Genomic DNA, 26,183 nt, shown 5'->3' on the forward strand with positions numbered 1-26,183 from the left:
ACCCATCCCTAGCTATTAGTGTTATAGTTTCATGAAAATAGTTGCAGTCTTCTTAACAACTTCTACAATATAGCTATGAAGACAATTAAATTATTTACACTTATATAATTTTTTTTTTAAATCAATCCATTGATGTGCATTAGATGATGAACTGAATAGTCACCTCTACTATTGTAGGTTATGTTTTAGTCATCAGAAAAGAATAAGGAATTATGAGAGGTTATGCTATTACACATTAGGGGTCGACCGATATGTGTTTTGCAGGGCCGATGCCGATACCGATTATTACAGATCAAGTAGACTGATAACCGATATTTTAAACTGATATACATGTCTGGTGTAAAAATGAAAATTAATGTCAAAATTAAGAATAACAAGGGCTGCCTTTCCTGGTGTTGGTTGAGTGTAGTAATCCCACACTGCACTTTTTACTCTTGTCTTCCTCTGTGCATCCATCTACAATGAGGGTAATATAAAGAGAGAGTTAAAAGTAGGGCTGTATGCTTGTATGCTTCAAGATTAAGCCTATGAATACTGTACTACAGCTAAACAGCTTGGGGAAATGTAAGTATTTGGCTTCAATAATTTACATGTTAGAAATATATGTGCAATAGCATAATCTCTCATAATTCCTCATTAATTATTTTCTGATGACTAAAACATAACCTACAATAGTAGAGGTAACTATTCATCATCTAATGCACATCAATGGATTAACTTAAAAAATGTATATAATAAGTGTAAATAATTATTTTCTTCATAGCTATATTGTAGAAGTTGTTAAGAAGACTGCAACTATTTTCATGAAACTATAACACTAATAGCCTTTTACAGGCACACTTAGTTCAATAGCCTATTGAAATGTCTTGGCCTATGTGACACTAGAAATTTCAGTTAGTTTTAATTTACAGTACAGTGCAATTAATAAATCAGTTTAATTTATCTTTTAATCAAATGAGAGTTAAACTTTATTTTTTTGGCAAAGGGTTTACCATTAAAAATAAACATGGAAGAAATAGCGTATTGTGTGATTTTTCTTTTAAACAAAAGTTGTAATAATTGTTGTAGTAGTATTATGCATATCATACTGCACCACAGTAAGGGAAACCTTGATCTCTACCACTCCAACAGCGCCGCCTGCTGGCAGAGAATGAATTTGCATATATATGCCACCACAAGTCTGGGAAACACTGCGCTAGTTTTACACAAATGAAACTGTCAAATGATCAAGAAATGACTCTCAGAGGGAGTCAGAGCAGTTCTGGAGATGTTGTTCATGTATTTATGTGCTCATGTAGTGAGATGACAGAAGCTGAAATCACCGCGAGCGTCGCACACTTTGTATGTGTAGAAAAAACTGTGCGTCTATACCATTTACATACACAGAGACATGCAGAACATGCAGGATTTATATTTAAATAGTATTTTTGCGGCTTAATATTTACAGATACTAGTCCATATCGTGACTATTTAAGTGTACTGACCTACTTTTGATAAATTCATCCAAACTTTGACAAATTCCGTGACATTACGTGTCATACAGTAAATTCCATTTATATGACTGGATTCCGTGATTCCGTCCACATTTTCTGCATCGGAGAAATCATAGATAATATTGAGGTGTTTTACAACTTCAGTGTAATGTTAGTGGATTGTGATTTATTGCAACTTAAGCAATGTCTGCTGCTGCTTTACCTTTGAGAGACAACTGATGCAGTAGCCCTGATGCGTGATCACAGAAGCAGATCCAGTTAGCAAGCTTTCGGGAGTGAGAGTGAATTCCGCATTGATTGGTCGGACTCGTGACTCCCAACAAATCAGATGGGCGGTGATTGCTTTAGGCCACAGAGTGGTGAGTTCTGACAGGCTGCATCAGAGCCAAATAGCGCGTTTCAAAATAAGTTATTTTATTGGCGAATCGGTTTTGAAAATGACCTATACCGATAATCATACAAATGCTTAATATCGGTGCTGATAATCGGTCGACCCCTATTACACATACATTTCTAACATGTAAATTATTGAAGCCAAATTCTTACATTTCCCCAAGCTGTATAGCTGTAGTACAGTATTCATAGGCTTAATCATGAAGCATTCAGTGGCCCCACTTTTAACTCTCTTTATATTACCCTTATTGTAGATGGATGCACAGAGGAAGACAAGAGTAAGAAGTGCATTGTGGGAGTACTACACTCAACCAACACCAGGAAAGGCAGCCCTTGTTTTTCTTAATTTTGACATTAATTTTCATTTTTACACCAGACATATATATCGGTTATCGGTCTACTTGAATGGTAATAATCGGTATCGGCCCTGAAAAACACATATCGGTCGACCCCTACTAAAAAGTTTTTGTTTTTGCTGAATGTCTGTGCGCACATGCAACGGGATCTGTTTCAGTGACTAGTCGTGTGTGCGTTAGATACAGTGAAGACAGCGCATTAGTTTAGAACTCTTCTCATTTTTATTTTTTTAAATGTAGAAAGTGTGTTCATTTGTGCAATGATAACCTAACAGCAATGTAAAGATGATTTTTTAATACATTAGTATGAGTACATTACGATATAAATTTATTAGAAAGAGTACATTATTATTTATGGGCTTAAAACAAGATGTAAACAATCAGAATGTTGTAACTGGGGCCCGTTCTTCGTTCGTCACTAATTACATCCGAGATGAAATGTCACATCTAAGATGATATCATCGCGCTAATCAGGATCTGGCTAATTCGGTTCTTCGAATGCACCTGTTGTTGATGATTAGTATGGCTGGATTGAGTTATCTGAGATAATTGCGCGTTCATGGGTTGGTTTAAAAGGGGCTATGTATCGATACACGAAACCACGATCAGCAATGCAGCGATTGGCTGGCGGCAAGACAGCAACGTAATGACATCATATAATTAAAAAAGACACCTGACGAAAAACTTGACAAATTTTTGGACTTTTATAAGGAAACAGCCAAGCGAAAAAACTACATACATGTTATAATAGATAAATGAAATGTGCACTTTTGTGTTTTTATTTTATTTTAATTTTTTTACATGATTCCCAATTATTTATATTCACGATTTCTAATATTTTTTTACAGTGAACCAAACAATCCAAGATCATGCCAAATCGTAAACAATCAAATCCAGCTAACTGAGTTAGCGACGTACAAAGAACGGGCCCCTGGTGGGGAGTGCCCAATGTAAACATGAAACATATGCCATTACCTATATTGTACTGTAGTACAGTTATGGTGGCCCTTCATAATGCAGAGTTCAACTGCCTGCTCTGCCAATAGTTAGAAATGGCCCTATAGTATGCTGTGTTTAATAAACAGCTGTTTTACTCAGTTCTGCTGAGGTGGACGTTGATCGTGGTAGTAACCCTTGCTGTCTATGGGAGGGTCAGAGAGCTCTCAGAATTAATCAAAAATATCTTAATTTGTGTTCCGAAGATGAACGGAGGTCTCACGGGTTTGGAACAACATGATGGTGAGTAATTAATGACAGAATTTAAATTTTTGGGTTAACTATCCCTTTAAGAGATGTCCAAATAAGCATTCCTCAAAAGCCTGTTCCATCCTGTTTGATACATAAGAAATTATGTATGGACAATTAGGCAAACCAAAGTTGCTTCAGTCCAGTAAATGTTAATCTTAAAATAGTACTAGCAATATTAAAGACATGCTTAAATTTACTTTATAAAATCATTAAAGATTTCACAGCAAAAAGACATGCATACCACAACCTGAAGGAGGATGTTTTTAGAATCATACTAAAAAAGGCTTTTTACTTGCTAAAAAAAGTAGTAACTATCAATCAGAATACAAAAGGCATGTAGAAGATTGCTTTCAACAGGTTTTTCAGCGAAGTTTTGATCACGCTGACAATTTAGAGGTCTTAGACATTCCCATTTCAAATATAACACTATAGGCTTCTTAGGGTTAAACATATATTACCACATTCCTATGACCGTTTACGATGATCATTATCGGCACTCCCTGAAATCCCAGTAAAACAATTCTCACCCGCCTACATTTAATTAACGTCATATGACTAGATAAGTTTGGACTTGATCACTTTTCTTGGTCCTGCAATGTTGAGATGTTTCACTGTAGTTTCATTTTTAATCAAGTACAGTCGTCCTGTTATTGTACATTTTGCAAAGCATCTTTCTGCAGCACATTGAGCGGTTAAGACTGTTGACGGGAAGCTCAGTTTGATTGCATCCGCACTTCAGGAATGGTTTCGCTGTCACTTTCTTGCTACCACCTGGAAAAACATTAAGACTGTGCAATTTCACCCAACCCTAAAAGTCACCCAGAACATACTGCTGCATAAATTCAGGAAAAATATAAAGATGCTCCAAAATCTTAGGAAAACTAGCGTTCATGTCTACCATAGTGTCTCTCACAAATCGCACATCACAGCAAACATCTCTATTACACGATTTTACTTTCATCTACTCCTAAAGAAAGAGAATAAAAATAGCATCGGAGAAACTAGCTCTTGTTCCTGTGTCAGTGTCATATTTATAAGAGAAAATATTAGAAGTAGCTCAGATATCTTAGACTGCAGGGCCGACTGCAGGGCTATCTGTTGCTGAAGGAAACAGGAATCTGTCAACCTGTCACTGGGTTCACTGGATTTCAAAAGCTTCCACTTCATCATTTCCAAACAACTGATCTCAAACAAGTGTGATCGGTCACACATTAGAAAGCTGAATGAGTAACTTTGACTTCTGCATTGCAAGTGTTGATTCACTGACAAAACATGTACCAAACCCTTGATGACTATATATTTCCAACCTACCACAAAAAAAGTCAAAACTCTATATAAGCAAAGTTAGATCATATGTTTAAGCCAGGGGTGCCCAAACTCGGTCCTGGAGGGCCGGTGTCCTGCAGAGTTTAGCTCCAACTTGCCTCAACACACCTGCCTTCAAGTTTCTAGTATGCCTAGTAAGAGCTTGATTAGCTGGTTCAGGTGTGTTTAATTGGGGTTGGAGCTAAACTCTTCAGGACACCGGCCCTCCAGGACCGAGTTTGGGCACACCTGGTTTAAGCAATAGTATGATCATACGTTTTTTTGATTGCTGGTCTTTGCAAACCATATTCCTAATTGCCTTCCAAAACATTCACAAACATGTGGTTGATTGCAAAAAGTTACCACTTTATTTAAAAAAAATACTTTCCAACATATTGTACATTAGAAGGCTTTAGAAATGTTGATTCATATATATACATTCGTATTTCCAAAGACGGTTACCGTTAGCTAACTAACGTTAACGTTAACATTAGCCTGTCAAAAAAAACGCTCGTTATTAACTTTGTGCTTCACTTCATGTGTTTACTAACATAATTACCAGCTATTTTAACACGCTTCACAAAACAGAAGACATAAAACACAAACGCCTGAGGCTAAATTCATCTTTAGCTAGAAATACACATTAGTTTGCAGCTCGCAAATGATCCAAGTAACGTAGCATAAAATGCTGCATTCATTAGGCTTCTATAGTAAACACATCAGAGATGTGATAAGCGAATAACAGGTTAATCGTTTACTCACCGGTGGAATCCCCATCTTCATCTTCATCTTCACGCACGATTCAGCCATGAAACTCTCAGCGTAAAATCCAACATACTTCGTATCAAACAAGCAAGAGACAATGTCTTCGACTTCTGCAGGATATCTCCACGCACAGCTAGGCCATTTTCTAGTGTTCCACAGAAGTGAAGGAAGAAGTAGTTTGTGCGACAGCTCCCGTATATCCCTCCCCCAAAGGTTTAGTGGAGAAGGTTACTACGAACTGCAGCAACGGTGGGACATTTTGGCTCAAGCTACGCTGAAGTGGCGTGAGACTCCCACGCTTGCGACTTCCATTTGAGCCAAGATGGCGTCTGTTTCGTAACCTTGTGTGGTAAGCGTCTCACAGCGGGTGACACCGCCGTGCCTCTGGATCCAGAGGAGAAACGCGGGGCGGCACCCGAGTCCCAGTGACGTCATTTCAATGCAACAGGGTATCGTCTTTAGAGATCGGATCCACATTGACATTTGACATTTAAGAAATAAACAGATCTTGTTACAGATCTTGAGCAACTGGACAGATCGAGTATTTAAGGACACATTTATTTGATTCGAGATTTCAGTTTCGTACATTTTAATATAAATTTAAGAAGAGGTTGCTGCAAACACGTAAAAGTGTCTTTGTAGTTATAATTAAAATTCTGAATTAATTTCCTAATGTTGCACTGTCATTGTATGTTTTCATTTGTCCACTGTGCTTTATATTATATTAAACTTTCAGAGCCGCATTAAATTCCTGAATGAATTTGAAAAAGATATAGAGGAATTGCACCACCAATTGCTTGTTCAAAAGCGTTCCTGTTTATCAATATGTAGGCTCGAATATTTAGTTCTAAAATCGATGTTAATATAAATCTGAATATAAACATTTTCAAGATGTCTTAAGCTTAATGAATAGAAAAGATGGCACAAACTAGTCTGAAAGGCAGGGTTTATTAGCAACAGCGTAATTTGCTTACAAAAGTGAAAGTAAATAAATAATAAATACAAATACGTGACAGCAATGTCACGAGAAAAAGATTGTATCTCTGTGGAACAGAAATCCGTAGCCTTAACCTACTGTGCTGTGGAAGACTTGACTCATTGATATTAATTAGATTAAGCGATTGGACGCTCCAGAAAGGTTACCAGGCAACGGCAACATAAAACGATTCATATTCATGAGCTATTAACAGTCGTTTAGTTTCCACAGCCTCACTCTGTTTAAAGTGCGACACCAAGTGTTCGTTCCGATAAGCTGCGTGCTGCATGATATTTTCAGGTAAACAAGCATTTATATATTTATACACAGTCTCTCTGTATTTGTTCCTCTTTTAATCCTTTTTCAACTTTAGCCTAAAAAACATTAGCCTAATGTGTTTCGTTATGGAGTAGGGGAGCGCGGGGCACAAAGTAACGCGGGGTTAGTTGTAACACGCATGGTTTGAATATTTCCACACATGCTAGCATAACACAATTTACAGTATTTATTAGTTACCATATCAACATTATATAGAAAAAACTGTGTGCCAAAATTCAAAAATCTTTTGAAGATATCAATGAACATTTTACCATAGTAAAATTCTGGCGTAAGTACATTTTTCATCTCTGTTTTTATTAATTATTTCAAATGAGACAAATCTGCTATTATCTCCAATCTGTTATTTATCAGTTTAGTTTAGATTATCTTTTTTTTTTAATGCTTCGCTAACTATCAGAAGACAGCAACTGGTTTTAAACTCCAGTTGCGCAGATGGGGCACGTTGTAACACTGCATTATAATGTGCTATTCTATGACATAGCGATGCAATTTACACTATTTACTTTAATGAGTTTTTATGAGAAACAACAAGAAACAGGTGAATAAAGACTGACAGTCAATGTTTAATGTTTAGAAATTATTATTTCAAGACATGTAAAGCATTTTTGCACATTTATATGGGCCGTCCCAAGCATGATTGCAATGTGTTCATTGTCAAACTCCAAAATCAGATTATTTTTAAAGGGGACATATGATGCGATTTCAATTGTTCCTTTCTCTTTGGAGTGTTACAAGCTCTTGGTGAGTAAAGAAGATCTGTAAAGTTGCAAAGACTAAAGTCTCAAATCCAAAGAGATATTCTTTATAAAAGTTAAGAGTCAGCCACGCCTACCTAAAACAACTCGTTCTAACACGCCTCCACATGTCTACGTCACGATGTGGGAAGATTTGAATAACGCCGCCCAACGAAGCGGAGTCCAGCCTGGGGTCGTCACGTGTGGTTGCCGCAAGCCCGCCTGCCGCCGTTCACTCAAGCCCGCCGTGTTTCATTGTGAAAGCAAACTACTTTGTTTGGCCTTCCAAAAGAGGACACAACTAGAAATCGGTGGTTAAGTTGTATTTATAACAGCCTAGTTTATAATGAATTTTAATGTTTTTGTCTCGTCGAGCCAGGACACAGCATCACAGTATGGTAAGGGGCGTAACATTTCCGTCACACGCTTGAGGTATTCAGCCAATCACAATGCACTGGATAGCTGGCCAATCCAACCGCATAAACACATTTCATTACACCAAATACACAAAATAATGTTATTTTTAGCAGCATCATATGACCCCTTTAATTCTTAAAAAACGCCATTATTTTAATTGAAAAAATAATTAATTTATTTTATTAACAACATATTTTAGTTTGTCTTTATTTTTATATATTTTTTAAATTCGATCAGATAACATTTTAAGCTGTTATATGATCATGTTACAACGTGCCCCTCAGATGTTACAATATACCCCACCTGCGGGGCATGTTGTCACATTTCACTTCCATTTTTTGAGGGTAAATAAAGAAAAACGTATACACTGTAATTATGAAACAAAGCGACATATTTGTACTAGACAAGTGTGAAAATACTGTGGATAAAAAAATTATACTCTGAACCCCATGTGGATTTACACAATTTGATAAAGTCAAAAAGTGTTACTTTGTGCCCCGCTCTCCCCTATGTATGCAATGTAGTCACTCGGTGGAACTATAACCATAAACTTACTCATTGGACTGCCATAGTGGGCTTACTCTGCTGAAACAGCAAAATATATGATATGTGACATGACCAAGGTGATAATATTTCTTTAATGAAAACCAGGGACATTTCAGTGGTCAAAATATCAGTGAGTTCACACTTGTGATTATCCACAAATTAAAAAACGGGGACAATATATTTGAGTATGTTTTTGTTTTTTAATTGTTGTGGTTTCCACATATTAATATCATAATTAATCATTACAGTGATGTTTGAGGGTCAGACTTACCTTAGTTTATTAATAGGCCTACAATTCACCAAAAAAAACAAGTAAATAGTAACTATTGCAAATAGTAAACAGATCAAAATAGGACTATAACAAAATTATGACTTTACAAAAGCATTAAAACTATAACAACAAATATGAGAACTAATGATAAAACTGTATTTAACAAATATATTTAACAAACATTTTCTGACTGTATTTAACTCTTTCAAAAACTGTGAGTATTTAGTAATTACAACTATTTTATCCAAGTTATTTTATGTTTATGGGAAATGGATCTTTACTATCCCTAATCAGGCCTATTGTTTTGCATTTTAGGCTCATTTTGACCACAAAGTATGTGCTTTCTGCAAATGTAATTGTTTAGTTTATTATTTTTTTATATTATTCATATTGGAGTTATGACGGCAGAAGTTTTAGGAATGTTGTGTGTAAAACAATCCCACAACCTTGCCCTCCCCATGCCTTGTTATAAAGTGTGACGTGACATGTGGCCAAGTATGGTGACCCATACTAGGAATTAGTGCTCTGCATTTATCCCATCCTAAGTGCACACACACAGCAGTGAACACACACACACTGTGAACACACACCCGGAGCAGTGGGCAGCCATTTATGCTGCGGCGCCCGGGAAGCAGTTGAGGGTTCGGTGCCTTGCTCGTGGTATTGAAGGTGGGAGAGAGCGCTGTACATTCACTCCCCCCACCCACAATCCCTGTCGGTACGAGACTCGAACCCGCAACCTTTTGGGTTACGAGTCCGACTCTAACCATTAGGCCACGACTTCCCCACTTTCGACTTTCCTTAAAGTGCACACAAACAGTATTACTTTGTTTTAGTATGTGAGGGCCTTACTGAACATACTGAATATCCTGCAACTAAATAAGCAAATAAATAAACTTTTTAACTTGTTTAGATTAAACCTCTGTAATTAGTAGATGTGGAAGGTGTGAGTGACATACAGGCTTTTTCAAGACACTTGTGGTATCCAGAAAGTTGGCATAGAGATGGGTTGTATTATTAATACCAGAAATAAAGAATTGGATGCCAAGAGTGAATCAACTGAGATTCACAAGACATTCAATATTAAACTATTTAACTATACTACTATAATACTACTATATAACTAAACAATTGGTCTCATAGTGGAGAATTTGATAGCAGAATGTCTACATTAGAAAATCCCAAAATGACGACAGAAATTAAAATGCTATTAAACTGCATGTTATATCAGTTCCCTTTCAACTAATAAAAATGAATGCAAGAAAACAAAGTTTGCTTTCATATAAGCAGGCTTTCAAGAGTTATGTTCGACACTCTAATTAAACTGTTGGAGGTAAATGCCTATATATATTCTGTGAAAAAAGCCAGAGATGTAGCCCCAGCTGTTAGTGGGACAGAAGAAGAGGATGAGCAGAAGGAAAAGCAGCATGAACACAACACTGACAGATGCAGAGATGGTATTAATCAGAAACGTCACTACAATAACATGTTCAGCACATAGATGTACAGTGTAATGTTACATGGACCTAATTTGGCTGGCCCTATGAGGACAGATAAAACCTTCAAAATATTTATAATATGTATAGATAATGTAACCAATCGGATTACACATATTAGGAAATGTATTCAGACTACTTTTAGATGAATTTTGAACTCGTTTATCACATACAGTAGATTTGATTGTTGTTTACCATATAAAATAGATTTCATTATTTGTTGTCAACAGTGTTGGGGAAAGTTACTTTTAAAAGTAATGCATTACAACATTGCGTTACTCCATAAAATAAGTAACTAATTACGTTACTTAGTTACTTTTTATGGAAAGTAATGCGTTTCGTTACTTTTGCGTTACTTTTTAAATCTGGACAGGGCTTGCTTATTTGTTTTTAAAATAAAAAAGTTATATTTTTGGCAAATATAAAAGCCTTTTCACACCAAACGTGAAATAAATAAGCCTCAGGCTGAAGGAAATGTAAATGTACGTCCGTACAGTAGAATGCAGAAGAAGAAATTTCAACACTTCAGCAATAAACAAAGACACACAAATGTTTGTCTAGAGTAATTTTTGCTTATTAGTATGATTGAACTGGATCATCGAAGGTCAGAAGCAAAGCCATTGGTTAATAGAATGGGATTAAATACATAAAGGATATTTGTGTTGTTTAACATTTAATTATTGCAGGTTTGCGTCATATTCTGAGTTGCATTTTTTAAATTCATTTTGAGGAATGCTGAATCTGTGTGTTTTTTTTTGTGAGTGAGATGAACTAATGCATATTCATATTTATTTTAGAACTACAGTAACCTCTGATTTCTCTCAACATGGGGACAGGACAGCTGTCAATCAATAAATTGGGAAAAAAAAGTAACTTGCGTTACTTATTTGAAAAAGTAACTCTAAATTAGTAAATAGTAAATTAAAAAGTAATGCGTTACTTTACTAGTTCCTTGAAAAAAAGTAATCTGATTACGTAACTCGCGTTACTTGTAATGCATTACCCCCAACACTGGTTGTCAATATGGTGAAGTTCACTAAACAATACATTGGGGTTTCCTAAACTGGGGTCAACTAAAGAACTGCAGGGGGTTTCCAAGTTTAAAAGTTTATAATTCAATTAAAAAGCTAATAATGAAATAATAAAAATAAAAACTTTTTATTTTAAAACTTTTTACCTGCATGTCAATGTGACCATTAACCGAACAATGTGTTTTTAAATCATAATTAAAATGATTTACATATGATTTATAACATAATTCAAAATCTCAGGGGGACTTCAAGTGAATATTTTAGGTTCGGATGACAAAAAACTTACCTGCATTATATGAACAAACATTAATAAATATGAAAACAGCAATGACAGTACACAGCTAAAGTCTTGCAGGTTTTTAATTATTTTGTGTAGACTTCCAGAATCCAGAATTAGTAAAGGTCACTGTATATTTTGCAGACATTTTGCTGCTATACAGTACATCAATAGGTGTTTATTAACTTGCATAATTATTCATCTCATACATGGTCTAATAGATTGATTGGTGCTTTTGTCCCCAAAGTCAAAAATCTGATTTAAAAAGGGTCTCATTAAATCACCAAAGAAAACACACAAGTTGTTTAGCAGATTCTATATTCGTATTCAAGGTTCCTACACTCTCAGAAATAAAGGTACAACAGCTGTCACTGGGGCAGTGCCTTTTCAAAAGGTACACTTACCTATTAGGTTCTAATATGTACACTTTAAGTACTAAATGGACCCTTTAGGTACAAATATGTACCTTTAGAAAAGGTACCGCCCCAGTGACAGTTGTTGTACCTTTATTTTCGCATTTGGCTCCCAAACTCTGGAATAGCCTTCCTGATAACGTTCGGGGTTCACACTCTCTCTGTTTAAATCGAGATTAAAGACACATCTCTTTGGCTAAGCATTCAAATAATGCATCTCATAATCTTGTACTGCAGTTATATCTGATCAAATGCACATTATTATTCTTTAGTTTGGGTTAAACAAATCAATTTTGCTTGGTTGGAACAGCAGCTACGCTAATTATGTTTCTATTTGTTTCTCTGTTTTTTGCCACGGGATTGACATCCCGTGGTAACTAGGATTTACACAAGCTTCAGTCTGCATCCAGAACACCTGAGAAGAGATGATGCAACCCCTCAGAGGACCTCAGATGATGCCAACCCTGAAACAACATACAGAACTACCACATTTTGCTATAAGTTTGATTGCATCATATAATAATTGCTGTTAATAGTGTTCATCGTCTGTTTTATTACGTCTTTAATTGAGTTTTCCATATATTTCAGCCATATGTATATATTAACTGACAGTCACCACTGATAAACTACCACTAAATATTGTGGAAACTTAATTTGCTGTAAAGTTGCTTTGCAACGATTTGTATCGTGAAAAGCACTATACAAATAAACTTGAATTGAAACTTGAATTGAATATTTCTGATATTCTGACAAATTGTCAGCTACTCCAGAACACCTGAGAAGAGATGATGCAACCCCTCAGAGGACCTCAGATGATGCCAACCCTGAAACAACATACAGAACTACCACATTTTGCTATAAGTTTGATTGCATCATATAATAATTGCTGTTAATAGTGTTCATCGTCTGTTTTATTACGTCTTTAATTGATTTTTCCATATATTTCAGCCATATGTATATATTAACTGACAGTCACCACTGATAAGCTACCACTAAATATTGTGGAAACTTAATTTGCTGTAAAGTTGCTTTGCAACGATTTGTATCGTGAAAAGCACTATACAAATAAACTTGAATTGAAACTTGAATTGAATATTTCTGAGAGTGTATATATCTGTCAGCTACTGAACGGTCAAATCAATCACAATTTCTCCCTGATGTTCTCTCTACAGCTCATTTTATGTTTGAGACTTGTTACGTAATTTGTAAATTACACATTAAGGTCTTCACTTTAAATTTCTCTTGAACATCATTTGAGATCCCATGGAATAATATAATAAAAAAGTACCCATCTGGAAGAATAAACTAGGTCATTGTCATCTCCTGAACCATCTTAACCTGGCCAGGAGTGCTAAGTGCACATCCAGCAAAATTAGCAAAAGCAGAACTTGATCCCTATACTATCTTAAACAAAGGCAAAACATTCAAACAATGCTGAGATTTGTTTTTCTTCTCTTTATTTCTGGGCTGCCACTGTCCAGATAATGAGATTTTCCCCCACGACTCTCTGATTCAGTTGGTGTTTTTGTTTTGTTTTTTTGTCAAATTTGTTCAAAAATACAGTAAAAAATGTATCAAACATACAGTAAAAACAGTAATATTGACAGATTGTTACAATTTAAAATAACTATGTTCTATTTAATATATTAAAAAATTGGATTTGTTCCTGTGATTTTCAGCAGCCGTTATTCTAGTCTTCAGTGTCACTTGATCCTTCATAAAATAATTCAAAAAAATACATTCTAATATGCTGAAAACAGTTGCTTAATATTTTTGTGAAAAATGTGATGCATCTTTTTTCTTTGACCAATTTTCTTTTTTAATATAAATGCCTCTACTGCCACTTTTGATCAATTTAATGTGACCTTAAACTAACCTAAAAGTATTTATTTATATTTCTGACCACAGACCTTTGAATGGTATTGTATATGTCTTCCACAATTAAATCCACTACAGTAAAATTTACTGCACAGTGCATTCGTTAAGGACATATACATTTCAAAGTAGAAGTAAAGGTGAATTCTGAGGTTAGTGTTTAGATGAAAACACTATAATCCAAACAACAAATTAAATGAAAATATATTTAAATATTTAGATATATACATTTAAAAAAAGACTTACAAATGATACATTTTACAAAACTTTGGTAACACTACAAGAGAGCAGGACAAGGTATATTAAAAAGAGAATTTAAATATTTTCTTAAATATTTTCACATTTGTGTCACTGATGCATTGACCTTTCCTGTGTGTACACTGCACAACCTCCACACTGTCACATTAAAAAATACATTCTAATATGCTAATATGCTGAAAACAGTTGCTTAATATTTTTGTGAAAAATGTGATGCATTTTTTTTTCTTTGACCAATTTTCTTTTTTAATATTATAAATGCCTCTACTGCCACTTTTGATCAATTTAATGTGACCTTAAACTAACCTAAAAGTATTTATTTATATTTCTGACCACAGACCTTTGAATGGTATTGTATATGTCTTCCACAATTAAATCCACTACAGTAAAATTTACTGCGCAGTGCATTCGTTAAGGACATATACATTTCAAAGTAGAAGTAAAGGTGAATTCTGAGGTTAGTGTTTAGATGAAAACACTATAATCCAAACAACAAATTAAATGAAAATATATTTAAATATTTAGATATATACATTTAAAAAAAGACTTACAAATGATACATTTTACAAAACTTTGGTAACACTACAAGAGAGCAGGACAAGGTATATTAAAAAGAGAATTTAAATATTTTCTTAAATATTTTCACATTTGTGTCACTGATGCATTGACCTTTCCTGTTACCCAAAATAATGTTATTTTTAGCAACATCATATGACCTCTTTAATTATGATTTGCAAATTCATCAGAAATAAGCAAAACTACAGTCCAGCATCTCCCCACAGTACGTGCTTTAATCTAGGAGTGGCGGTATGTATATTTTATCAGCAGGCCATGGCTGTAATGCACTTCAGAGAGCACCACGTTCCCATCATTCTCACTGGTCAAATATATCTCCCCTTCTTTCCTGGGGAAGGAAGGCTGAGGCCACCAGGACTCAAAGTCACCAAGATGACGTGACAAATCAACAAAGATTCCGGGAAGACAGGATATTTTCATTGAGAACTGCGTGGTTCAACAACCACATTCAAAATATGGGAAAAATTCCATTCACGTCTTCAAGCTAAAATGTTTTCCAAGCATTTTTTCTTTCCCTTTACAGCTGTCACCTGTTCACTTAGCAAATACATGTTTTTTTAAGTACCATGAAAGTACATCTCACTCATTAAGTGTTGCAAAAATAAATTACATAAATTAAATTACATTAAATTACATTATTAAGCTATTAGTTTTGAATCAACAATTGCAATCAAGTCTTAATATTAAATAAAAATAATATTAACAATGTCTTTTATTGTAAAATAATAAAATGTATTTCCCATTATGTCTTTTTAGTAATTAAATTACTGTTTAATATTTGCAATATATATATATATATATATATATATATATATATATAGATGCAGTCTGGCACTACTGCATTTACTGTAATAATTAAAATAACATGTGAATTACTATATATTTTTCTTTGATTTATTGATTAATTGATTGTTGAATATTTGTGATATTTTTACAAAATTACATATACAGTAGACTATATTTTTACATTTATTTTATTTTGTGAGGTCAAATGTTGTAGTCAATCCTATGCCCTCATTCTTCATTCTGCAAGTCAATATCAGCTCCTATGTGAGTGAATTCCTCAAGAGGCTCGCAATCCGTCTCGCACACCATAAGTCTCTGTGCCAATATCTATCTGAGCTGCAGCACAAGGTTGAACTGGTCGTCCTCACCTCAATGTGGAGTAGTCTTACTACATGCAAGTAGTTGTTGATACTGTGCTCCAAGCGCTCCAGCAGAGTGAGTCCACAGCCAGTTTGGCTGAGTGTCCTGGCAGACCGCACATCCTGCGCAAGTGTCCCCAAAGACAGCAGGATCTCAGCCCTCTTCTCATGCACCTGGAACACACACACACACACACACACACACAGGTGTCTCAAAGAGTGTGTGCCCGAGAGCAGCGTGAGTGGGTTGATGCTCTAATGGAGGGAATGTGTGGGAGTGGGCTGCATTGAACGACTCACTGATTTTCTCTCCCAGGTTGCTTTGTGAATTCTGATGCATGGTAATTTAATATCAGACGGCAGAGCATCTACAGCACTGCAGACTCCCTGTAAAGAGGGTGAAAAGCACAGCCTATCAAATGTCTCACTGGTGGATAGACAAGCAAAGATGTAGACGCTGAGAAGTCAGGCAAACACAGAGTCAAGTCAATGAGATAGTGGATGACACCAAGACAGAGGATGACAGAGAATCAAGCAAGACAATTAACATGCAAATAGGTAGACTGACAGATATCTGTCAAGTGAAGTGTCGCATGCAAACATCTAATGAGGCTGAGCTATTAACGCTAAAATGGTAACTTGGTATTAATTCCTGCAGTTATATATGGTGTTAATATATGGTGGTGACTTGAAAAAGTATTCAATGGATTGGAAGACTTTTATAGCCTAATTCAATTGAAGGTTATCTGGATATGATTTAAGCACAAAATATAAGCTCATTTGGATTGAAACACCAGTCCAAGTCAGAGACGAATATTGTCTCAAACCTTGGCTTGAAAGGAAATGGCTCAGCTGTCCTTGTAACATGATCTCTTATCATCTTATACTATGGTGTAAGGTATGAATTTAACCATTGGGCCACAGATAAACACCCCAAAGGCCCATTCACACCAAGGACAATAACTATAACAATAACAGCAACGAGAAAAGCTGTCATTCTTGGTGTGAATGGGTCTTAAAAGAAACAGGAAAAACCTAGAAGTAAAATAACTATTTACATCTGAAGTAGATTTCACAGTCTTACCATTTCCACTTGTAAGTCCTTGACCTTGTTCATCATTCTTCTGGCCTCGCTGTCACACACAAAGTCGATTGGTCTAGTGTGAACGTGAGAGAGTTCAGAGGCAACCATGCTGAACACTACTACCAGTATTCCTATAAGACAACCAGTCCAATGAGAAAATGTGTGTCTGTATTATGTAACCCTGGGAAGTACAGTAATGAATTACAGTGGTAGATCCACTAAAGGCACAATATGTAAGATTTTTTTATTAAAATATCCAAAAACCACTAGAACAATTTTATATATTTTGCTGACTTGTGTACTTACATTATCCCAAATGTTTCGAAGAATGTTTAAATCCAGAGAAATAAGCAATTTTAACTAGCGACACGGACCGTGTCTATAGTGTCATGCTGTCGCCTGCCAAATTATGTCATAGCCCCTCGATTACCGGTTTTATTTTGTAGAAAATATGGAAACACCAAAGATGCTTTAATATGCTATGCATTTTATTAGACAGGTTACGACCGCACAGAGTAGCACTATAACAGAACGTTTAAATGTATCTAGTATAATAAAACAGCGCAGCTTACTTCCGCTGCTTTCCGGAAGGACTGTGGTCGAGCGGTCGACTGTGACATAATAAAAACTCTGCTGCTTTCAAGCCGTGTGTCGCGCTCGTTCAGTGGCCTCGTTTTCGCTTCGACGGCTTTCAGCCTCACCCTGCTTCATTCTACTACGTTAATAAATCTTTAATACATTAGCTCATCCATGAACATGATTTCTGTCCGAGTCCCATCGGATTGCATCGGCTGTGGGAGGAAGACGACTACTCCCATGATTCCACACTCAGTCACGGCGTCATCTAACAACGCCTTTGTTTTTTTGTTTGTTTTGAATATGCACCCTCTAGTGGCAAAAAATTACATATTGTGCCTTTAAGTCACAAATGTGCAATATTCAGTAACACTTGACAATGAATTACATTATTACATTATAAAATTCACAAACCAATAGTTACATAAAACGGCTCTTTGGAATACTTGATTCTGATTGGTTGCAGCACTGAGTGGTCAAATATTTTTCTATAATAGAGTGCAACAGTGCCTGCCCACTTTTTCAACAGACTTGGTTCCAGAAGTATTTTTCCCCTTCATCTTTCCTAAATGCATTTTTAAATAAGTCTTCATTAAATAGCTGTAAGCCATGAACCAAAGCAACCAGCTACGAGGCGAATCACAAGATTGCAAAGATAAAAATTGGACAAAAAGACAAAGGTATGTGTACTTTAATGAGGGCTTTAATGAAGGAAATAACTATAATCACATTAAGCATTGAAGACAACACCAGTTTAAAACAATGGATAAATATAAAACTATTGATTTAAAGATGCTGATTATATAGCCTATATAGAAACAATATATTTTACGCTTATTGCAAAATCTGCATATTATGCATACACATATTTAAGTAGTTTGAGATCGGAAAAAAACTGTTGCTAGCATCCCTTACGAAAAAGAAGTTTATTCAAGTGTGCTATTAGTATACCTCTTTTAAACTAAAAAGAGGAAAGTATACTTTGTCAAGTATACCCATTAAAATGTCTTTACATCAAGGACCCGATCATGGAACACTGCACAGTACAAGCGCAGCGTTGAGCTTCTCAAGTCTGTTCAGTAAAGAACGTTTTGATTGGTGGATTAAAAGCTCACCGCGATTGGCTGAACGGAACATCCTCCAAAAAAAGATATTTATGAATCTTAACCTGCCAGGAAGGTCTCAAAAATACCAGACACAAATTCAAAGCAGTCCACGCATGTGTGATGATTTGCAAATGCAGATTCAACGATCCATAAATACATATACCATTATTCATAAATGTGTGATGGAAATTAATTCAAGAAATGTATATATACATATTTGTGTAAACATTTTAAATTTATTAAGGTAAGATGCATTTGTGTGAGCATTTGGGGAAATATTTATGCTTTTACTTGTGTATTTATGAATTGTGTTTTGAATTTACGAATCGGATTTTGTAAATGTAAATTGTGCTGTGCATTTATGAATTTTGTTTTGCAAATGTGTTATTTTTGAGGCTGATCTGGCTCCATACATTAACGCTTCATTAACGCCAGACAAGTAACATGATTAAAACATCAGAAACCAAAAATAACTATGTAAACACCAAAACGCAATATTATTCTGAATTTATTACATTTAGAGTAAGTGGCGAATAGTGGATATAGCTACTGTATATAATGCATCTATTGACAGTATAAGGTTGCGCTGCTGAGGCGAGGCTCCCGCAGCCTCGCCAGGAGAAATCAAAACGCGCAACACTAAGAAACTCAGCATCCTGAGGTAAAAATTCAAAAAGGAAAGTTTTTATCTTTAATATACAGTTAGTTAGACAACATCACACAACGTTTTCCCCATTACGACTGTTTAATAGTTCTATAAACAGTTCAATAAGCAAATACAATAATATTAGGTCACTTACAGTTTAGGCGGAAACACAGCGCATGTCACAGCAACCAGCCGATTCATTGCTGATCGGTTGAGTCAAAGTTTCATTAGCCCATGCATAAACATCTGATGAATCTGCCGTTTGAACGAATCGTTTGAATGAATGACTCAATCACTCACTCATTAAACGCTCACTACTGGCACCTACTGGCGTTTTAATTTAGTTGAAAAGTATAATTTCCACCATAATTTCTTGTTTGTATATTTAAAAATATTTAAAATAATCTCATAATAATTATTTAATGCAGTTGTATTTTTCAATGTCAATTGAATTTATAGATCAAATGTAAGAATTTGAAATGAAAGTATTAATGAGATTAGTGGGAACAGAATAAATCATTTGCACAAAAAACAAAACATATATATATAAGCTCGATACCATAGAGCCCCCCCACACACACATAACAAATCCCAATTTAACCCCTGCATAAGACAAATAAGATTTATATTCCGCTTTTACTCAAAACTCACTTTAAACCACCATCAAGTTTTTGTAATAACTTCCGATTGCCGTGTGTGTTTTGGCTATGTATTGTTGATGAAATTAAATATATTTTAACCTCTGAGTCAGAGCAGCGATCATGGAAGAGAGAGCACAGGCAGACAGCGCTAGAAACTGCTAATGCTCATCAGTAAATCAGTGGAAAATGAATAGAAATGACGATTCTGTCTGAGCTAGGCGTTTTAAAACGAACACTAACTAGTGTAAATGTAGCTAACAGATATGTAAACTGAAGACTATTTGAGCTTTATTAAAACTATTTGCACTGATTTTTTGTTAGTTACATTTTGTTCCTTTGTGCAATGGCATCGAGTCTTTGAGTTTGTATAAAACATCAACAAGCTGAAAAATAAAACCAAAGTTTCATTTTTGTTCAAATAGATTTCATAAAATTGGTATCGAAAAAAGTATCGTTCAGGAACCGGTATCGAAGTCAAGGTATCGGTATCGATATCGAAAATTTTTGAACGATACCCAGCCCTACTTGTAGCTTACAGGCCTGTCGGTACAGGTTTACAAACTATCGTTAAAAATCAATCGCCCAATGGAGAAAATATATGGGATTTTTACTTCTGGAACCCAAATGTTGCACTCTATCCACCTTATTTTGCAAAGCTATTTTCTGTGAATGTAGGAGACTTCAGATTCATTTAGTATCATTTAGACATATTTAGTATCACATTGCAACACGTGCCCTCTTGCGACTCAAAACGGTTAACGTGTAATAAAATGTATTTACTTTAATATCATGTATATATATTTGTATATACAGTATATAGGCAGAATAAAACTTTTAACAGATGGCTAGAAGTCTCCAATTCCAAAACGAAAACAGAGATGACCTAAGATCGGATAGAGCTGAGGTAACAGAACTAGAGTCGTGTCTTTCTGTGAATGTAGGAGACTTCAGATTCATTAGCCACTATAGGTAAACAACTAGTAGAATAACAAGTGCAGTAAATGGTAAAAACTATTGCTACAATCCATTTTTATAATATGACAATACATTAAAATATTATGATAAGAAACACCAGTCTGCAATATCAACCAGGCCGTGCCCCCTCTAATAATTTGGATTGTAACCGTTGCCCATGGCAATATACCGGTGCTACATTCATGTATTTAGTATCACATTGCAACACGTGCCCTCTTGCGACTCAAAACGGTTAACGTGTAATAAAATGTATTTACTTTAATATCATGTATATATATTTGTATATACAGTATATAGGCAGAATAAAAACTTTTAACAGATGGCTAGAAGTCTCCAATTCCAAAACGAAAACAGAGATGACCTAAGATCGGATAGAGCTGAGGTAACAGAACTAGAGTCGTGTGTAACTACATTTGTTTTTAAGATCATCTACAAATAATCTATCAAATATTTGATCTTCTTTTAGTTTAAATTAATTACCTGATCCAAAACTCGAATTTAGAAGCATTTTCAAAATAACTGCGCAAAATATTTTTTTAGTGAGAGAGTTTTAAAAGCCGCTAACACATATCTCCACGAGCAGTTCGGTAAAAGGAGGCCATCATTCATGCGTACTTACTTAAATCCATGCCCTGCGACAACATGAGATCTTCATTTGCGTTGCTTTCCATTGGAGAGCGTCTTTTTTTGAAGAAGTAACGCGAAAACGCCCGCCGAGATGTGCGCTCATCCACCACATTCACTACATTCATCAAGTGCATCGCCCCCACACTTTCTGAATCTTCCTTTCCCGGCTGGGACGTTTGTTATCTCGTCTCTGAACATGCCCCGACGTCCCTGCAGTGAGTCACTGCACACCAAAGCCAAAATAAAAATGAGGGTAACCCTGAGGTTGTAGCGGATACTGATGCAATTCTAAATAAATACACCTGTAATAACACTTTTGGAAAGAGGTAGGCTGCACAAACAAAATGAGCCCACATGTTTTAGTTCAGGTTAATATTTTATTACGTGATCAGTCTTCTGCTTTCAGTGGATTGCAGTAGGACATGCTTTGTATGTATTCCTTCATTCATTTATACCTCCACTCTTATTCACACTTCATATTTTACTCTTTATATTTTTATTGACACATCATTGATTGTTCTATTAAATATTTGCTGTTTTATTGAATTTACATGCATAAAAATGTCATTGTGCAAAAAGCAAGAAAGTACAGTATTATATTTCCTGTAGTACGTACATTTACACTATGCCATTTGAAAATTTCAAGCCACAAAACTTTAATTGTGCCTTTGTAAGTAAATCAAAGTGGTACCAAAGTCACAAGCTGTATTACTACAATACCGAATGTACTTACTAATATCACAGAATAATATAAAAACGTAATATGATCCAGTGTGTAACAAGATAGATTGATGGCAACAAAAGATGTCATCAGTCTACCTATATTGGTAACAATGATACGAACATGTTTAAAGGGATCTGTGTTTTTAAGTATTCAATGGCTCAAAGAAAGCAGGTATGAATCAGCAGAGCTGAATGAGTGTGCTCAGATGGCCTACTTTCATGACCAGCCTTCTGGTGTCTCTGTCCCTTTGCGAGTTATCATAAATATTTGTTTTATTCAGCTCCAACATATCTCTTTGCCAGATTAAACACACACACACACACACACACACACACACCACTAAAGACGAGCTTTGGCAGTAATTTCATTTCACATTTTTCAGTCTTAGCACAACACCTGTCACCTTATAAGGCTATAATGTTCAAATGCATGCACAGACAGCGGTAGAAATATAGCAGGCATATCTTAGCAAAACACCTGTTGTCTCTGGATTTGGTGAATTGTTGTAAACATGAGGAGATCATAGTGCATTCACTGTTTATTCGCTGCAAATGTGAACACTGCAGCCAGAGTGGTGATATGTTTAAATACAAGAGAGCGTTTGCTCTGAACACACCGCACACTGAAATTAGAGGCTCTCACCACCCTCTCTCTTTCACAGTGCAAAAAACAATCTTCCGCTCAGTCACCCTGCAGCAGCCCACAAGTCACAGCTGTGAACAATCAGGATAGTGCAAAAAGCCTTGCCTACAAGCCTTGGAGTCGTTGTGATCACGACAAGCTCTGAACCCCATCAGTAATGATTACAACACCACACATAGACGGGGAACATGTCCCATGGTAGATCATCTAGATAGATAGATAGATAGATAGATAGATAGATAGATAGATAGATAGATAGATAGATAGATAGATAGATAGATAGATAGATAGATACCCTGATAGCACACATACATCTCGGAGACGTCTATTTGACGTCTGCATGTACATCTGGGAGACGTATTTTTTTACAGCGTTTGCTCATCTGCAATACGTCTATAAGACGTTTTCTATCAGATGTCAAATAGATGTCTATTAGATGTCTTTAAGATGTTTATGATTTAGAATGTATGTAAAATTGTCATCTTACAGACGTCTGTTAGATGTTTGTACACAGCAGATGCCAGCTCAAGTGATCTTTAACAGACATCTTGCAGACGTATGTGTGCTATCTGGGTAGTGAATGAGCAGACGCATTTAAGCACTATATTGTCCAAGGACAGATAGATAAACAGACAGACAGACAGATAGATGCAATGCACTGATGAAGACAAATGCGCCATCACATGGTATTAATGACGGGCAATAGGAACAGAAGTGGAGTCGACCCGCAATAACTAAACCAGTGACGGAACCCGCATTGCATCACAGAATCAATTCCTGGTCAGTGCACGCGCCTCATGATCTGCCGGCTTAATTACTCCTTTACCTGTCAGCGCGTGCGGTGCACCCTAATCCGAACCGTTTAGGTGATGCATTACCACCGACAAGTATGTTTTAAGGGAAGCGATTGGCCAATTTTTTTTTTTTGAAGTTTAGCCTCCAGTCTGACGCGAATTCAAAGACGAGCGAGAGGCATCAGCAACAGGGCACTGCCAATTCACCAGCGAGGACAATTATACAGAAAGTGTCTCGATCGTATAGACGATCCATTGGGACCGAACAGCACAGACGTCAGTACTCGATACTGATTGCGTTGCTCTAATTGTGTGGGGATTTCTTACATTTTTGCGTCATTAAATGGAGCGGCGTAGGTGACGTTTGGACTGTTGCGTTCAAGAGGAGCTCTTACCAAGACTAAAAGCCGGCGCGGAAAAATGTAAGTAGCCGTCAAAGACGAAATAGCAACCTGTTAAGGTGTCCAATGTTGCTGCCGATAAACTGCGCGTTAAAGCGCTTTAGAAGTCACTCAACTGCCATCAGAACAATCCGTTCGCCTTTTTTGAAGCGTTTGCGTGTCATCCTTATTCCGAAGGGCATTTAATCGACAGGGTTATCTTGTGGGGCTCAAGGGCACAGTGTTATTCGTGCTGGGAGTTGAACATACGCCTGATTCTCTTGTCTAGATCCTCTAATAAGGACAAATCGGCACAATTTTGTCAGACCGACTCAGTGTAAGATGATGTCCTATCGCTCTCAAGAAAGCCTGTGGATTCAGTCGTTTATCTATCTACATCCAATGTCCCTTCAAGGTCCTTTCCTAGTGTTAGAGGAATCTAAAACGCAAAGAAAAATGTGCATCTACATAACTCAAAACAGAAATCGACATCTCCACCTCTGCATTCACTTAAGGGACAAATTATGTTGAAATTGGAAATGGAAGAGTTCACTTCACATTCAGAAGAGAAAAAATATATATATATCTCTCACAACTTGGAGAGAAACGTTATCTCCTTAGCTTGATTGATTGATTTGGTATCATGTGGAGTTGATAAATTGCTATCAGTTCAAGTTTGATTCAAAAAATGATGCACACTACTCTGTAAATTGATGGTAAAAATGTCAGCTGTGTTTGCTAGAACTTTACCATAAAAATACACTGAAGATATTACAAGTATTACAGGACGGCATTTTGGTGACCAGATCTCACAGGTCCTAAATATATGTCATTTAATTGTTTCATGTGTTATAATAACCTATCTGAGGTATAATCTGTTTGTTTTAAAGTGTGCTGATATGATACAAATGGTACACTGGAAGGCCACACGATGATTTAAAGTTCAGCAACATTGGCCTCTCCAGCAACAGTGACTAATAATAATAACTTGAAGACAGAGCAAAGTGTTGCCCACACAAACACAAAACACCATCAGGGTAACTCACATGACACTGATGTAGTGCAGTAAACATTAACTAAATAACAAAAAAAATACTATACTTAGAACATCTCAATACACATAACAAAAATAAGAAGAAACCAATAATTTTAATGAAATCTAAATCAATTTGATTGATCATGGAGGGAATTCTGTCAATTCTTCTCCCTCATAAAATAAAAGACAAATAATTATAATTAAAATCACAATTTCAGTAATATTTGACTGTAAAATTGCCTTCTTGAATTTAATATAATTGTCCTTACAATTTTATACTTCTAGAAAACATTTTTGCAGTTCTACAGTGAAATTACATCTATTGTTTTTATTCAATTTTTTAAAATTGTATATGCAAATAACTTAAGTTAAGTTTATATCTTAAGTTTGTTATTTAGTTAACTGTTCAGTTAATAAATTAATAGGGTTTTTATAGCATTTGTACATTATTTTTTATTTTGTATTACAAAATACAGTCTATTTTTAGCCTGAACGTATTTACACTCATAGAATTTAAAATGAGCCAAAACCCATTTTGTTGTAGGCTAGTATTGAGCAAAAGAGAGCCACATGCTATTGAATTCAATGCGCACTGGGTTAGGGCTGCACGATTATGACAAAAATCTTAAGTGTCGATTATTCCTTTGAAATTGTAATTGCGATTATTAATTACGATTAAATGAATGATGTTTACACCTTTGTTTGAAGCAACTGCATGACATATTTTTATATGAAAATAAACTGAAAAACTTTTATTGCTTTTCTATAGTATTAAGCCTCAAATGTCAACTATACATTGGATTGGTTTCTTCTTTAAATAAAAAGGTAAAAATATGCATGGTATTATAATGTTATACTAAAACTAAAATTAAAACAATGGAAAAACCCTTAAGATAACATGTAGAAAGAAAAAAAGCATGCAGAATAGCGTAATGTGTATGATTGTGTACGTGACTAATAAAATTGAACTTGAACTTAAACGTAAGTGGACTTTGAACGATTAATTGCTGCTTTGAACGATTATGTAATTGTGGTATC

General features: G+C 35.6%; 3 protein-coding genes across 6 annotated transcripts in view; 1 reads left to right on the forward strand and 2 right to left on the reverse strand.

The window, feature by feature from the left end:
- LOC107553256 (zinc finger FYVE domain-containing protein 9-like) overlaps positions 1-5,862 on the reverse strand; it is a 43,776-nt gene extending 37,914 nt beyond the window's left edge. For all 4 annotated transcript variants that reach the window (XR_001604944.1, XM_016235428.1, XM_016235429.1 and 1 more), the window contains exon 1: positions 5,558-5,862. The gene's annotated coding sequence lies outside the window, so the exon portion shown is untranslated. The remainder of the gene's footprint in view (positions 1-5,557) is intronic.
- A 9,908-nt stretch (positions 5,863-15,770) lies between these two features.
- On the reverse strand, positions 15,771-21,844 carry LOC107553247 (uncharacterized). The gene is made up of 4 exons (XM_016235416.1): positions 21,562-21,844; positions 16,999-17,129; positions 16,215-16,301; positions 15,771-16,088 (listed from the first exon to the last, which is right to left on the reverse strand). The coding sequence occupies exons 1-4, from the start codon at positions 21,701-21,703 to the stop codon at positions 15,816-15,818; spliced, it is 633 nt and encodes a 210-aa protein (XP_016090902.1). The 5' UTR covers positions 21,704-21,844; the 3' UTR covers positions 15,771-15,815.
- Positions 21,845-23,571: 1,727 nt separating this feature from the next.
- The window catches only part of clcn2a (chloride channel, voltage-sensitive 2a), a 46,668-nt gene continuing 44,056 nt past the window's right edge, over positions 23,572-26,183 (forward strand). The window contains exon 1 of the mRNA XM_016235407.1: positions 23,572-24,151. The gene's annotated coding sequence lies outside the window, so the exon portion shown is untranslated. The remainder of the gene's footprint in view (positions 24,152-26,183) is intronic.

Source organism: Sinocyclocheilus grahami, unplaced genomic scaffold (genome assembly GCF_001515645.1).
Source record: "Sinocyclocheilus grahami isolate Dianchi unplaced genomic scaffold, SAMN03320097.WGS_v1.1 scaffold467.1, whole genome shotgun sequence".
Classification (NCBI taxonomy): domain Eukaryota; kingdom Metazoa; phylum Chordata; class Actinopteri; order Cypriniformes; family Cyprinidae; genus Sinocyclocheilus; species Sinocyclocheilus grahami.

Excerpts from the sequence above, each read along its gene's own strand:
- LOC107553247 (XM_016235416.1), bottom strand. The coding sequence starts at position 21,703 with ATGCACTTGATGAATGTAGTGAATGTGGTGGATGAGCGCACATCTCGG. Across the intron at positions 17,130-21,561 it reads GTCGCAGGGCATGGATTTAA|GAATACTGGTAGTAGTGTTC; the intron begins GTAAGTACGCAT and ends GTTGTCTTATAG. Across the intron at positions 16,089-16,214 it reads CAACCTGGGAGAGAAAATCA|GTGCATGAGAAGAGGGCTGA; the intron begins GTGAGTCGTTCA and ends TGTGTGTTCCAG.